The sequence below is a fragment of the Patagioenas fasciata genome, chromosome 1, assembly GCF_037038585.1.
Source record: "Patagioenas fasciata isolate bPatFas1 chromosome 1, bPatFas1.hap1, whole genome shotgun sequence".
Taxonomy (NCBI): Eukaryota; Metazoa; Chordata; class Aves; order Columbiformes; family Columbidae; genus Patagioenas; species Patagioenas fasciata.
In genome coordinates this window covers 8,897,668-8,914,919 of record NC_092520.1, presented here as the reverse complement: position 1 = coordinate 8,914,919, position 17,252 = coordinate 8,897,668, and the positions used below count along the sequence as shown (strand labels likewise).

The window sequence follows — 17,252 nt, the reverse complement described above, 5'->3', positions numbered from 1 at the left end:
CTTTTCCTGCTAAAGCTGATGTATGCCATCAGATACTAATAGTGCTAACAAATATTTGCACATGTAAACCTATCTTGGCATCCTTTGTGCAACAACGGTGGCAAAAGAGCCTCAGAGATGAACAGTAACATCAGTGTGCACCTGGCAAAGTTTGGGACCGTCCGATCACCAGCCCAGCCCCACAGATTTTTCCTACAGTGTACACCATAGGACCATTTTCAGCTTGTTTTTCATTCACAGAATCACAGAATGTTAGGAATTGGAAGGGACCACAAAAGATCATCCAGTCCAATCCCTCTGCCGGAGCAGGAACACTTATTTTCTCATATCTTTTTCTTAACTCTGATATCCTGTTGACTGCTGGTGCTTCTTTGGATTTGCAAATGAGCTTGAAGGTTTTGGTCCCTCCCTATGCAATCATTTGAATTAATAAATAGTGCTGGAGAAGGCCTTAGTTATCCGTGCTGTTAAGCAAACAAACAAACTAAAAAATAATTGGCTCCTTTATCACTATTTTTTGTGGAATCACTTGTTTCTGCAACCAAGTGCTGTGCACTTGGCTTGTGCAAGTGTAAACAACTGCATGAAATGGTCCACTGCATATAAAGAATAAGTTCCATAAAGACTTTTATTACTCTTACTTTGTGAAGTAGTAGTGGAGAAAGATTTACAGTACCTACCTGCCTTCAAACTATTCACTGAAAGGTAATTGGAACAGACTTATGTTTTCAACTACCTTTTGAGTTAAATGAAGAATTTTTACACTCACAGGTGACTGATGGAACAGGCTGAATTATGGCAAATATCTGGCTCAGGAGACAGTGAATCATATCAGGCTCACAGTTTTCATTTAAAAATTGATGTATTTAGGCTTTACAGATAAAATTACAAAAAATAAAGGCATGGACAAACAAAACCAAAGTCAGTCTCTAAGAGACTGGTGCAAGGTTTGTGTAGGAGGTACAGTTCCTATGTCTTCCAATAATGCATCTCATGCTATCAGTCTCACAGATGGGTTATCAAATTAGATAGACTTTGGCTTTGACCCATTTTGGCAGTTCCTGTGTCCCTATAAACTCCCAAACATGGTCTGGAGTCACTAAGTCAGTCATAACTGAACTGCCTGAATTTGAGTGAGCCAGAAATAAAGATGTGAAATATGGAGGCTGTATCATCTTAATGAGTGTTAATACTTAACTCCACTCTCCTGAAGCTTCGTGAAATCTTACTAAAAGAAAACTTTGTTCTAATTATTTAGCAATGTCTATGGCCAACACTATACATTTTTCTTTTCAATCACTATATATGAAGAAAACCCAAGTAAAATCTATAAAATCATAGAATCATAGAATGGTTTGGGTTGGAAAGGACCTTCAAAGCTCATCTAGTCCAATGCCCCTGGAATGAGCAGGGACATCTTCAACAACATTGCATACATACATGCAAATTTCCTACCATCTAATTCAGGACATTAGGCAACAAGTTATAAAAATAGCACACATGTGAAGTTAAACAGCATAAATTTCTGCTGGAACAGCTCAGAAGAAAAGCAATTAAGTCTCAGCTGTAAATTTTGGTATTCTACCTGTGCTAGCAAATTTTCACAGTGTTATATCTAATCTGTTACCAATTTAAACATTACATGACACATCACTACTTTATGTCAGTGACTCTCTTGATAATTTTTCTTATCTAAGCAGGGATGGCACACACTAGTGGAATAGAAAACAGTGATACTGTAGTCCCTAACATTACGGTCACCTAAGAATAACTACTATCTCATAAATAAATTCCAGACATTTATCTGGTTGAAGAAACTGGAAAATCTACTGGATCAAGTTAAACCCAAAGCCTTTATTTCTCACTTTTTCTACTCTATTACATTATGCTTACAAGTTGCAGATATTTTGAATTTGTACTTCTCCTTAAAATACTTTATTTTTTTAAAACTGGAAAACAGGCCTAAAGACTTTTTTTTTTTTTTTTAAATTTGAAAGAAAAACTTCTACGGGATTTTAAATGAAAGCTACAAACCCATATTTCTTTTCTTCAGCTAAGTAAATGTCTCAAATTGGACCTGACAGTATTTTTCACAATTTCAAGCATTATTTCACCTCTTTAAAAAACCTGGTTCCTTAAGGGATTCCAGTTCCCTGCTGGAGTCAACACTGCTACTGTGGCAAAAATTAAAACTATTTTCCTTTATTTTTGACTCTGACCTGGGCCCAACAGGCATTATTATTAAATTATTACATGTCTTTTAGAGTGCCTGAAGATATCCCGGAGCAATAAGATGCTGTACAGTTGGATTTTTCTGGCTATGTGCTGGTTTAACATCTGAATTTCATTTGATTATTTCAGCACATGAGTGAACTAGTTGCTGATGACAGCAGTATTTCTAATGTACCTTGCAGAAATGCTGAGCGAAACGTCTTCTGCTCAAGGGGAACAGTCAGGGCAGCCCAGTAATAAGGGCTGAGGTCAAACCAGATGTGCAGCCAGTGCCCATTGCCTGGTCCCAGCTGCAGCCACCAGGAAATGTGAAGACAGGACTGTGGAGGATGGGAAAACGCATGAAAGAGCAAGGGCAGCTGAATAAATGGGACCCAGCTTTTTCTCCAGCATGGGGAGCAGAAATGTCCTCCAAGATACAAGCTGCACTGGGAGGAATGATGCTGAGATCTGACTCTTTCATGACATCCAGTGCTACACCCCTTTCTGAAGTCTTGCAGTCTTTGCCAGAACTTAAATGCAACTGGGAGAAAACCAGAAGCAAAAGAGCAACAAAGGCAGATGGAGAAGAGCAATTTATTCTTCCTCTCTGCACTGGGCAGTTTCACACAATAGTTCTGAAGAGTATATTCAGATGTACTAATGCCCTGCACCAACAAAAAGTTTTTGTGCAGAAAGCATCTCTACTCAGCCATTTGACTTTAATAATTTTCATCAGGTTTTTTTTTTTGACTTCTTACAGAGATCTGTCTACCAGAACGAGATGCTGAGGAATTCTTGCAACGTGATTTCACATTATGTTTTTATCCTAGTCATTAATTCCTGTTTTATCACAGGGAAGCATTCTTGAATGATTGCTAGAGTAACAACTAAATTCCAATATTCCAGAAACAATGCTTTTGTAAAAAATTCTGTGTCAATTAGTAATGGAGATGTAAAACTGGGAATTTTATGACATGAATGATTTCCAAAGCTTATTTTAAGCTGCATACAAGAAAAATCGTTCTTATTGTTTGGTTATAGCAAAGCAAATTTCAATCATTCTGAGATGTGGGAGCGCACAGTAAAATACTGATTCACAACTCTTGCAAATAAATGACATGCAAAATGATTTTCTATAAAAAGCTCTGTTCTCAGCAGAAGGGGGTTTTCTTGTCTGTAATTTTCCCACCTGTAGCTATACAATCGAAGAAGTTTGGGAGCCTGTGCTACCTCCACAGTAACAGTGTAATTCGTATTGAGACTGCAGGAGCTGTATGTTGGTCTGAACAGAGGGCTTATCCCTATGCATGTCTAGATAGCTTTGCATAACCTAACCTAACCTAACCTAACCTAACCTAACCTAACCTAACCTAACCTAACCTAACCTAACCTAACCTAACTTATCCAAGCATTTATATTTTACATTTGGCAAAGTAGTAATGCAAGAATATATTCAGAATACCGGTTACAAGTTCAAAGAGCAAGTTCAAGAACAAAGACTAGTCCAAAATAAGTGGCAAAGGTGTCTATGATAGGCTTTCAAACTGCACAGTTTAATAAGGTCCTGTGGTTTCTAAAGTTTAGTTTATCATGTCTGATCAAGATAAAGCAGATCAGGAGTGCAAATCCCTGTCATGCCTTAGCCTTGTGAAGCACTGAAGGGCCATAACCTTGTCCCACCATGTCTTGAAATTGCAGTTATGTTATCTAGAAGGTGCACCCAGTTAAGGCTCATTGAAATGGGATTCGCTGCCTCTGGTTTTAAACATTTACCCCACAGGTGTTTGGGACAAGGCGGTGACCCCAGGCTCCCTTTGCAGTCAGTGCATGATTTATCGCATCTTTTTTTTGACAGCAGTGGCATCTTGGTGCTCTTGACCATGAAGAAAGGAAGAGCTGTTCACTCTGGAATTTTTGATGTGGAGAAATATTCACTTGGGAGACAGCAAATTAATATTAAGAAGAACCCAGTTAATCTTTTTCAGTAATTGTCCCAACAAAACAATTTTTCTGCAAGTGTCACATTTCAGGCTTTCCTGTTGTGCAGGTTAAATATTTTTGTGACAAGTAAAAGCCAATCTGGAACATTACGACTCATCTCTGAATGTGCTCCTTAGACATTTTCCAGAAACTGGTAAATAAAAGCCTAATGGAAGCAAATTTTAGCTAGAAATTATCACTCTAAGCAAATTATTTTTAATATCAGTGGGTGTCCAGTAATTATCTGGTGCTGGGACAATAAAGCATTTTTGTTTTGGGCAGATCGCAATGTATTTTTTTTAATGTTATTGAAGAGTCATTTTGTTTATGCAGCCGAGGCCACGCTGTGAACCATTCTAGATGCTAAATGTTACTAGGAATACTAAAATGTTGTTACAAATCAGATTAGATCGGAGTGGAAATACTTCTCTTTATGGGGGTGGGCGGTCTAAACCAAAGTTTCAATTCAAATGTCTCTAAACCAGAGGACTGAATTCCTATTCTAATGTTTCATTCTAGCTCATGACTGCTATTTTTAATGTGACTAAGACAATGTAACAGTCCTCAACAAAAAAACATACTAGGGCTGAGGTCAGCTTCTCTGGCATTTAATGGGAAATCTCTTTGCATTCAGCACATTAGAATCACAATGTAATGAAAGTAAAAGAGCAAACTGAATTCAGTGCATACTTCAAGTGGAAGTAACACCAAGGATTGGAAAAACAAAGTAAACTAAAGATTGAGATTTTATTCCTAACGATTAAAATTAGTTGGAATTGGTAGTATAAGCCATATGTTAAGCTGTATAAACAGCCTAACATTATCTTTTGCAGCCTGCTGGTAGAAAATGCTGTTCAAATAGTCATAAGAGAGGCAAGTTAGAAAGTTACGGACCCAACTAAAGTGCTTTGATAGTCACAGAACATAGTAAACAGCATGTTCATGGTCTTATCTGGGGTCACATCGGTGGGATGTGTGTCTGCAGGATGAGTAGGTTTGCCTGTGTCCTGTTTTGTGTCCTGCCAGCCCCATGATGTGACTTCCCGGCTTGACCTGGACCTGACTTATCACGGTGGACTTTCTGGGAACCACAAGGCTGTGGACCAGCCTTGGTTGCCACCACCAGGCTTGCTGCTTGTGCCCTGGGGCTGCACTTCTTACTGTGAGGGTGCTACCACCCTTGGGTGCCAGTGGAGCATCCCTCTCCTGCTGCTCCCTCACACCATCCCTATTCCATCCAGGTTATTGTCCTCCAGCTGCTCTCCTGGGCAGCTGAGAGCTGACTGCAGTTCACTCTGCCCTCTTTAACCCATCATCTTTAGAAGCAGCAGTAAGTATAGAAATAGAGCAGCAACATTGTGCCTGCATTATTCACTGGCTGCTCCTTAAAAACTACAGTAGTGGCAGGCTAAAAAAAAATTAATATTAAAGGGCTGGATTACGCAGGCAAGTACACACAGGCAGATTGCTACAAGGCACGTTGCTCCCAGGCATATGTATCTACAGGTCTGAAAGATTACAGCTACACAAGTTATCATTTTTTTGAGTAATAGTCAGAATACCAGTTGGAGGCCAATTTATAGCTGAGCACTTACTCCAGTAAGATTGCTCAGATTTCTTTGGAGAATACATCCATTCCCATTAAATAGCAACAAGAAATTAGAAAGAGCGGGAGAAAAAAGTCAGGCTAGATCAGTAAGGAGGGATAAATCAGGCTGAGATTAAGACTAAAGAATATTTAATAGTGTGCCTACACTACCTTCACTAACCCTCCTCCGTATCATCCTTGCTGGTAGGTGTATGCTGCTTAATTTATGTTCAACACCTCTTCTTCTTAGTAGATCACACCACCTGTGATCCCACATGTTCTGGTGTTTGACATTTCCATTATCTTTTACTTGGCATCTGTTGCTATTTCCTAACCACCAAATCTAGAGGCGAAAAAAAGGCCAAACACTCTTCTTTTCTCTTTTCATACATGTGGACAAACACACACCAACATGGACAGGAGTGTTATTCCCAGTCCAGTATCTCTCCTTTCACTACCATTTTACTACTGACTGGAGGGAGTTCAGAAAACAAGCATGATTAGTCAGTTGAGTGGATTGCTTTATAAGGAACACTTAGGGATCAATGAGTGCAATTTTTGGGGCAGATCAGGTAATCTACTCTTTCTGTCAGTGTAATGTAATCCACTGGAGAGTGTGTGTTACCAGACTCCCAGTCAATAGCTATCTCCACAACAAAGATGCACGTTTTCAAACATGCTCAGATTGTGGATTTTCTTCTACTTCTATTATTGTCCCAGTACCAGTCACTTTAGGAAATCCATTTATTATGTCAAATATTTTTAGAAGAGGAGTGCAAAGACATTTGGTAAAAATACACTGAATATGTGGAAATCTTTCTGATTATGGACTACAGAACTGTTGCTCCCTAGAAGTTGTGAAACTTTATCCGCTCTTTCTCTGCATGGATCTGCCATGGTGAACCACCAGCACAGATGTGGCACCTGAGACCAGGGCAGGTGTGACTGCAGGTTCTGCTTGGTGAAGGTCAAGACAAATAATCCAGTCTCCATATACATTGATAGAAGAAGAAATAACAGGCTTAAAATGCAGTAGTTTAGCCATTTCTAATGATGAGGAGACTGAAGCACTGGAGTGGGCTGTTTGGGAAGAACATGAAACTTCTGTCATGCCAGATCTTTGAGCAGAGATTAGGTGAATCTGCTAGACAGAAGGTATGGAAGACACCCTTAGCCTTGAGGTTCCTTACAGACCAGTTTTTATCAGATTTGATGAGTAGGGCTGAAAATACCATTATTAAATTGTTTGGAAATAGGCTTTTTTTTCTTTTTTTTTTCTTTTTATTTTCTTCCTCAAAATACTTAACAGGCTGTGAAAATGTGTCCTGTGTATCATGTCCTGACTGTCACTGGATTTTGACATTTAGAGGAGAACTGCACTGAGTATGCAGAGCGTTCTATTTACACCGCAATACTGAGTTTGCTATCCCAGTCAAGTTTAGCTTTTTTCTTTCATCAATACAGTACTGCTGAAATGCCAATAAAGCAAGAGGGTGACCTTACAATGCAGGCAGGGCTTTGGGATCCGTAAACAGAATCTGCTCATAAGAAATATTATTAAATGCTATCAAGCTTTTGACTGTCATAATAAATACATTCAGAGGGATTTGAAGGGGCAGGCTGAGTGCAAGGTAGGTGATCTCACTGGAATATGAAAAGAACTGTGGATGACAAGCTAACTGAACAGAAAAAAAGACTAATGGATAGCGATGGAGCAATCTGGTGTGGTTCACAGCTCAGGACCTGCACGGCTGATGTGCAGCAGAGCTGCTGGGAGAGGTTTTGGATGGATGGGGCAGTCCCCTTTCTTGGCAGGCATCTCGTCCGTGTTTGGCACCCCACCAGTCACTAGTTGTGGGCTGGACACCCCTCCATGCTCCCTGACACACACATTAAAAATTGAGACATTGTGATAGGCACAACATTCGTTCCTCTGGGAACTGAAATTGAGTATTTGTCCATGAGACAATGTTCTGGAGTCAAATGGCCAAATACGGTGTGAAATGAAAAGCCATATGCTATAAAAAAACCAGTTCTCTGTATAACATAAATTTTTACCTAAATATTGTTCTTCAAGATAGTGGAACACTTCTCTGGCAACAACCAACATTCATGAATACAAGAAAGAAGGTGAGATGTTAGATAAAGGTGAGATGTCTTTCAAAAGAGCTACTGTTTCCATTATGAAATATTTTCAAGAGACAGTCAAGAAAGAGTATGTGACCTGGCAGGGGGAAAAGCAGAAGAGATGTTTTTGTCTCCTGAAAGACTCGTTCTGATTCAGGAAAAAATCTGAAAAGCCCTCAGCCACTGTGGGGTTAAGGATTATAAAAATAAAGGCTATTTTTGTTTAGCCTGAAGCCCATGGTAGAAGAAATACCAAGAGTTCAGTATGTTGCTTTGGCAGATACATAACCCTGCCTGCAGCTACTAATGTGTTCTGCTCCTTTTGGTGCAAAGGTGAGCATTGAAGAGTACTTGGGATATGATCTTGAGTTCAACATAGCATAAAACATACATTTTAATTGAGTTGGTACTCACAGAAATCCTGTAGCTTCCCCCAGCACAAATATCAGACATAAACCTTTGGGTTGCCCTATTTTCCATTGATTACACATAGGCCCATAGACCGAAACAGCAGATGCAGATGACTTAGCATCTCTAAATGGTTTAGATATCTTTAAAAATGTTAATTTGACCTATGATTCTGATGATTTTTTAGCTTACCATAAGCTGTACTAATGTTTCATTTGCTTTTTATACTACACATGATGTCTCTGAAACTGAACAAATAAATTTCTCTTGGTCAAAATAAACAGAACATGAAAGAAAAGTAGTCCTATTGGGTTAAGCCAGAGATACAGTTAGCCCAGTAAAATTTAAAAGAAAAATAAACATGGTATTTCCCCTCTTATAACCTCTCTGCTTGTTGAAATCAACAATTACTATGTCCTGAGCTACTTGAGCTTGCAGCCCAGAAGGGCAATCGTATCTTGGGCTGCATCAGAAGGAGCGTGGCCAGCAGGTGGAGGGAGGTGATTCTGCCCCTCTGCTCCGCTCTGGTGAGACCCCACCTGGAGTCCTGTGTCCAGCTCTGGAGCCCTCAGTGCAGGAAAGACATGGACCTGTTGGAGAGGGGCCGGAGGAGCCACAGAAATGATCAGAGGCTGGAACAGCTCTGCTGGGAGGACAGGCTGAAAGAGTTGGGGGTGTTCAGCCTGGAGAAGGCTCCAGGGAGACCTTGTTGTGCTCTTCTCGTACTTAAAAGGGGCCTGTAAGAAAGATGGGGACGGACTTTTTAGCAGGGCCTGTTGTGGCAGGACAAGGGGTGATAGTTTTAACATAAAAGAAAGGAGATTCAGGCCAGACATGAGGAAGAAATTTTTTACAGTAGGGGTGATGAAACCCTGTCCCAGGTTGGCCAGAGAGGTGGTGGATGCCCCATCCCTGGAGACATCCCAGGCCAGGCTGGACGGGGCTCTGAGCAACCTGATCTGGTGAAGATGTCCCTGCTCATGGCAGGGGTGGCACTGGATGAGCTTTGAAGGTCCCTTCCAACCCAAACTGTTCTATGACCAGAGCATTAAACTTGCCCTCAGATCCATTGCTTGTTAACTTACGTAATTAATTTTATTTATTTTTTATACAATATCCTGTAATATTAAGCATCAGAATTTAATTATGTTTTGCAGGGAAAGATACTATCAGTTGCCTGATTTAAACTTGAGACAAGAAGACTTCACTGGAGCTCCCTAATTCTGTTTTGCATTCCCTGTTTTTGCATCCATCTTGATTTTGTAGACTTTTATTTTACAAAGCGTGGATTAGTTCAAATAAATGAAATAAAATTGATAGAAATATTCTAAATCACATTTTTAAAAATACTGAACTCGTTTTGTAGATGAGGTAACAAACACATTCGTGTTTGGCTTGAAAAAGAGGATATTTTGGGCCTTTGAAAAGATTATCCTTCACCTGTCCCTGTATTGAACTGTGTTCTTAAACACCTTTTTAGGAAGACACAAGAAGCTCATCAGCTACAAATGCCACACCATGTGTAATACTTATTTACCTCTGGATATGTGATTAAAAATAAAATGCAAACAGATGAAAATGCATAAGACTTTCAAAACCTGCAGAATAACTAGACAGTTCGTGTTTTAAAACCATAGCTCTAAAATCCTAGCACTATCTCAAGAAAATTGGCTGTGGTTTATGCGCTCTTAAACATGGTTTCTTCCCCTTGCTTCTACTGGTTAAGAAAGGAGTTTGGGCCAGCAAAATGAATCAGGAAAAATCACAATGGGATAAACCTTTTATCTGTGCCAAAAAACCCCAAGAATTCTTTGTGTTCGGTTTAATTTTGTTAAAAAAAAAGCTTTCATGCACATCACCTGGCCAAATTTAGAAGCATGACATGAAATGCTATTGTCCCAATTTCATCTGTAGAGTAAAATAAGACAGTTTCACTTGCCCACATGCTCATGAATTTATGAGCACAAAGGTACAACAGACACGCATAAACCCGTTTGTATCTGAATTTTAGCTTGATTTTGAAACAAAAGAATTCTCCTGGGTCTACCACAGCCTTATTTTATCTGGACTGAATTTCTTCCAGATGAAAAAGGAAAGCATGCAGTGTCAGACAGTTTACACCACTTCTTTTTGAACACTGAAAGGCTAAATAGAAATGCTGATCCCTAAAATGCACGTACATATCTGTGTACTCAAACACCTTGTTTTATGTGTTGATGCTTATTTGAACACTTCTTCCCTTTCTACATTTTCAATCACAAGCCTACAGTATCTCTTCCCAAAAAGCCTCGAAATTGTGTGATTTTTTTTAATAGACAAAAGCAAATTTTAGCAAAACTAACAATAGAAACTGTGTTCCCAAAAGGGTATAACAGTTTTGGTCTGTAATTATGCAATTTCCTGAACACTGAAACAAACACTGGTGTGAGTGGCTGGAAGATTAATGTTAAAATGGAAAAACAATTTGGGGAATCAAGATGTAATTAAATACTTGACAGACTCACTTGAATAAGAACCATTAGTTATATGAATGAATTATTCCCCCAAGGCTTTGATTATATACAGGAAATAGACATTTAACAAGTGATTTCATTGGCCATAAAAAGCTTATTATCTCCCAAAATAAATGACAACATGAGAGTGGTCATTTCAAACAAACAAAAAAAAGAGTTTTTACTCCTGAAGGAATGCAATTAGATGAATAAGTCCTTTCACAATGCAGTTTGTTATATATTTTACAACAAGTTATCTGCATGTACAAATAGTGTGCAGCAGCTGAACTCTGATTCCACATACCTTATAAATCTAGAAAACTGGTTTTAGTCAGTGCAATTATTCTGCATTTGCATTGAACTCAGGGACTGTTCTGGAGAGCAGTACCAGGGAAGTATTTTCGAGTCTTAAATATTGTTTTGCTGGCACGTAGAGGCTTGGGATCCACTGTGCTATGAACTGCATGTTCATGGCCAGGGGAACTTGTTACCCTGCTAATGTGTTACAGTCCAAGTGAAAGGACAGAATAAACTGGGATAAAGAGAGCATTATTATTTCCATTACAGAGGGAAACTGAAGCAAGAAGAGATTGAGAATTTCAGTGTAGGCAGAGGGCCACAGGAACAGCAGGTCTGGAAGGGACCTGCTGAACCACTTGGTTTCATCCCTTTCATCCCTACCACTGTGTCCTCTTGTCACCCAGGTCTGGCCCTGCCCTGTGCTTTCTGCAGCCAAACATGACTTTTTGCTGATGGTTTCTGAAGCTCTGTCTCTTGGTTTGCTCACAGAAGCCCTCAACTGTAAATCCCACGCCTGCCAACTGGACCGATTTCAAAAATAAATGCCTGCAAATGTAATGTCAAGTATTTACTATTGCTACAAGCACAAGCTACACTTCAGCAGAACAATATACCTCAACAGCCAGGACTGTAGGTATTTCTCATGCTATAACTTTTGCCAGCCAGCCAGCCAGCAATGTATGGATATTAGACATCAGGCTGGTGAGAGCTGTTGGCTGTTGGGCACAATAAAATGATGCTGCGGAGCAGTAGCATCAGGAATGCTGTTCTGTGGATCACACCGCAGGGGACGGAACTTGCACATTTTGTGTTGGCTGCTGTGAAACACACCTGTGTTCAATGTCTGTCACAACTGTCAGAGCAGAACATCCAAAACCTAAATTTTGCATCTGGGACCCTTTAACTTTCAACCTTCTGTTTGAGATTTAACAGCTTTTGAAGCCAGGGAATTTACACTTATCCACCTGCATTAGTTTTTGACATCTTTTCTTCTCTAGCCATCATTTAACTCACAGAACACTCTTTAACATCTTAGTATCTTCCAATTACAAAGTGTTGTCAGTCAGCATTATTATTAAAAAAATATGTAATTATTTAGAAAATTCTATCATATTATACTCTTGTATGTGTTTCACTATACTTCAGTCTTGGTTGCAACAATCTAAATATTCCTTATGTTGCTAAAATTTTCTCTGAAACGTATAAACCTATTACAAAATGCAGTTTCAAAAGGTTTCATTATTTACATACCCCTTTTGCATCAATTACACCAGGTTTCGCGTTGAATTTCACCGTCTTCAAACGTGCACGCTCCTTTCTTTCAACTCTGGGGAAAAGAAAACACAAACAAACACATGTTGATTATAGAAGTGTTTTGTATGATATGCTTGCTATCTCATGTCTCAAGACCATTGGTGGTTTACTATGCAAACACACGGGATGGTAGTAAAAGCACGTTAAGGGCAGATTTACCTTCTCTAAATTAAGTTGTCCAAAAATCAGGCAACATTTAGAGTTTGTCTGTGGTCAGGGGAATGAAAGGACAGAGGGAGAATAAGGTGGTCACCCCCCTGCTTTCAGATGTGCACTTTACGATGGAATAAACTTCTGTCTGCACAGGCGCCTTTTTGTCTTTCTATAGAGGGAACTTTGATTCCCTAGCTTACATAAATGATGAACTTTCAGACCATTCCAATTAAGGTAAAATGAATCCCACCATTTCTGGTTCTATTTTCAAAGAAACCCCTCATGGTTTCAGAGTCAAGAATGGCTTAAAGAACACCAATTGCTCTCTAGACTGCAGAGGAAATTTCTTGATGCTTTGATTATTTAAAACTACACAGCTTTGCCAAAAAGAGCATTTCTGAGGAGATGTACAAATGCTCAGGGACAGAAGAGCTACCTGCAGCCACTCTAAAATACTGTGAACTGGTTGGGTGGTCTTATTTAAACCATGTCCTCCACAAACACCTGCAAGCAGATAGAATGTAAATTATTTGCTTTTCTGACTCAATTCAGTGAAGACTTCATTGTGAGTGGATGGGTTCTGAGAACAAAGACAGGTAGGTTCACATCACCAAATAGTGTGGCCAAATAGGAGAAAACACAAACTATATATTTCTATATTTCAGGGATTTTTTTTTGGACTAGTTCTAGCCTGTCCCCATGAACTGACCACCCATTAGCAGGTGGACACACTGGGTGAGACAATTTTCAAGATGAGTTTAATACAAATGAATGTAGTATGTATTCACCAGCACCCCCCTGTGGGATCAACCAAAGTGCTGAAATGAGGACAAAAATGACATTTGCTTTGAAAGATCATTCCTGATTTGAAAAATCAGAGCATGGAGCCCCTGTGAGGCACCTCCTGGGACGTGAGCGCCCAAACTGCAGCGTGGTATGACCCAAAATTTGGCTTAGTCTGTACAGTTCCAGTATTCATATACTTAAAGGAAGTTGAAATGCTCCAATGAAAAGCCTTAAATGTTATTTGGTCCCTATATCCATAACTGCAGTAAACACAGCTTGAGAGAGGAGTTGTTTTATTGTATATGCAATACCTTCAAAGAGAATATACTGAGATCTAAAAAGTATATTTTGGGAGAGAAACACATGTAAAAACCATTGGCAGTGAGCCAATGCCAGACAAATAAATTCTAAAGAAAATGAGGACAGTTTTATTTTTTAATGTTTCATATGTTTAGCCACTAAAATAATATAGAAGAGGAAGGTGTGGCATCTCAATCCGTTCATATCTTAGAATCAAGTCTGGACAAACACAAGTTATAACACACTCCTCAGTATAGAGGGAAAAAAAAGAGGCAGAGAAGGAACTTATAAAGGACATTACATGGGATTAATTCTGTGTTTCTGTTCCTAAATATTATGGATCAATATCCTGAATTTCCATTATTCAATGAATGAGCATTATTTTAAAAACATGTTACTAAAACTTAAATCTATAGAGTACTGAAATATGCACGGTAGATTCATTACTTGTGGGAAAACTATATACTCTTAATATCTTTGGAAAGTTCACCATTACTGCAAGATTTTCATGTGTTGTATATTTAAACTTTTAACACAATATGCTTAAATAACAGTGTGAGGAACTAAAAAATTCAAGCAGGGGTGAGCTCTGACCTATACAAAATCAACCCCTAAGAAAAAAGATGCAGAGAGAGAAATCTGGAGAAAACAAGAAGCTATTAATGTCCTTACTCACCCTGACTAAAACGGTCATTACTGTAAAAGTGACATTTGCTACCTTTACAAAATCATCTATAGAATCTATCATCTACTGGCCCAATAAAAAAAATCCGATCATCTCCCTATAATTGAAACAGTAACTCTATTTGTCCAAGATTAGGAATTGCTCTAGGAAATATAAGTTGAATCCTGCAAAGCTAGCTTCTAAAAGCTCAATATTGTATTTTTATGAGACAATAAATAGCTGGGGAAAAAAAAGGGAAGTTTATTATATCCTCCAAATTGGACCAGAAATGACCTTTTTTTTAACTTTCACAGTTTCCCACAGATGACATTAAAATGCATTCCTGCAAATCTCTTGGTTTCTAAGTCTGGATAGCAAGAATACCTAGTTTCTGATATTATTTTTTTAATAAATACAAACTCTAGTCTTTTGATAGAATGACAATTAAGACAATATGTTTCCTTCTGTCTGAGTGGGCTTACATATTTCCTACTGAAACACAGTGAATGCTGGTTACTATAGTTACAGTTTAAATATAGAATAAATGCATTTCTCTGTAAATGTGGAATATTCACATGGAAACAGCTCAAATGCAGCTTTCACATTAAATCTATGTTATTAAAAACACATGAACAGCCTTAAATTTAAACTAGCAGATGAAGTCCCTTGATAGTACCGGTAAGAAATGAAGACTTGAGGCTGTGTAATTGCCTAAATAGGATGGATGCCTTCTGAGAAAATAATTAGCTCAAAATAACATAGCATTTTACTTATTAATCTGTGTTAACATTTGAAGTAATTCCAGTCCTGTCTAACTACCTAAAACATCTGCTTGCAACTTCATTTCTTATTGACTGCGTAAAGAAATTTGGAAATTAACCCTGGAGAGTGGCTCTTATTTATGAAATTCATCATAATTGCATTAGCAGCCATGGAGGCATTGGTGCTTTCTGCGGGCATAGCAGACAGATGAGGAGCTGCAGAAACAGTCTACAGCGCTTTGAGAAGTATATAAATAATGTCATTAAGTGCCATTAATCCTCCAGGCAAACGTAACACAACATTCATACATGCTCAGCATGCCTGCTGAATATCACAAACATTTCATAATCTGGGGCTGTATTAAGGACAGCTCACGGTGTCGCCTCCCATTGCAATTTTCCTGACACCTTCCACAATGAAACTGCTCTCGATTACTTATAATTTAGCTGAATTATAAACTCCCAAGCTGAAATTTCACATGGTTACAGTAGTTTTTTTCTGCCCAAAGTGTCAATGAAATGGGTTAGCTGTCAAAGGCTGGGATGAAATAAATGGTTTTGCACAGTCTATAATATGCTCTTAAAGCACCCCAGGTGCCTTCATGTCTAGAACTTGACGTATGGCAGGGGGTTACTCTGGTGTTGGGAATATACCTCTCTTTTTCTTGAAGGAATTAACCCAATATCTGAATGTCTGGAAAGCTTTTGTTTTATGTGCTCTGGAGAACTCTGCTCAAATTTAGCTTTGTCCTCCAAAAAATGAGTCTTTGTTGATGTGGTAGATACTAAAATCTTCCCATATTTTCTCATGTGAGCTACTGGGACACTTTTGCCAGAGATAGAGCTAAAAATGGAACTAAAATGATGAAGATGAAAAGGTATTGAGTATCAGTTCTTTTGGCATCTTTGATCCAACTCTTAGAAAATACATTTTAGAAGGAACATTAATTCAAATACCTTTAGTACTTTTTTGAATCTTCAGTTCTGTAATTACTATATTTAAAGAAAAATAAACATTACCCCCTTTTTCCCCAAGACAAAGGAAGTTTAGGCACAAAAAGCCTTTTGCAGCAGCTGGCATTGTGAATGCCTACATAGCACGTGAATTCAAATTCTTCATGTCACTTTAGCTGACAGCGAATTTACCATGCCTTGGACAACATTTTGATCAATCGGCTGAGGAAATTGCCTTTAAAAGAAGAAATGTTTCACTTCAAACTGTATCAATTCTTCATTCGCCACTGCTGCACAAAGCTGAACTATGGGGGGTTGTACAAGAAATAAAGCGAAGAGGGAAGATTCCCATCTGCCAAATTTGTAGAGGCTCGAATTTGCAACCCTGACTTGCCTGATATAAACACTGCTCCCATACCCCTTTCTAATTGTATAGCTTAGTGATAGAGCTATGCCTAAGGGATGAAGGAAATCACAGATACGATTTCCAAAACTACTTCATGGGTCAAGTCTCCCATTTTCAAAAGTGCCTGGGGGTCACTGCAACTCAAAGAGATTTTGAGGAATGTTCGAAGACACCTACATCCAAATGTGACTTGGGAGCTGAAATGCTCTGAGTCCCACATGGAGACAGCATCGCCTCACACAGCTGATGGGGATTTCACCTCCAGCTTTCCACCCACTGTCCAAGCGTAGCTGTCTGCAGATATACTGCTGTGTACAGGGAAATGGTCTGAGACCACCTGAGATCTTGAACAGTTGGAGTTTATCATGTATATTCATTTTCTCTTGAAACCTTCCTTGGTAGTAGACCATGACCCTTTTTTAAAAAATGATCAGGATTCATTCTTGCCTTCCCATGTAACAGCTAAAAGAGTGGAGAAGTACATTGAAAATACACCTGAGCCTTCAGTTATTTCCTCACTAGCAAGTTCAAGACTTTGCTTCTTTGGGATGCTTTTCTCTTCTGAGGAACTTACTACTGGGATGCAGTACCCAATGCCCTGCAATGTCTATCTCACTCTGTGTCGCTGGGCACAAGTTGCTATTGAAAATGGACCTCTGAGATTTTTCAAAATGAGACTTTCAGTTCTTCGTGTGCACTGCAAAGAAGAAGAAATCAAGTGTAACTCAGCCAGACATGAACTTTGATCTTCCATTGTTGGGGATTATTGGAACACTGGGTGTTTTGTCAGTGCCTCTCTAAAAGC

At 38.9% G+C, this 17,252-nt stretch overlaps 1 protein-coding gene across 30 annotated transcripts in view; it reads right to left on the bottom strand.

The window, feature by feature from the left end:
* The window catches only part of DLG2 (discs large MAGUK scaffold protein 2), a 1,047,967-nt gene that overhangs the window by 34,616 nt on the left and 996,099 nt on the right, over nucleotides 1-17,252 (bottom strand). For all 30 annotated transcript variants that reach the window (XM_071798683.1, XM_071798777.1, XM_071799041.1 and 27 more), the window contains one exon: nucleotides 12,361-12,436. In XM_071798683.1, coding sequence (XP_071654784.1) covers nucleotides 12,361-12,436 — 76 coding nt within the window. The remainder of the gene's footprint in view (nucleotides 1-12,360; nucleotides 12,437-17,252) is intronic.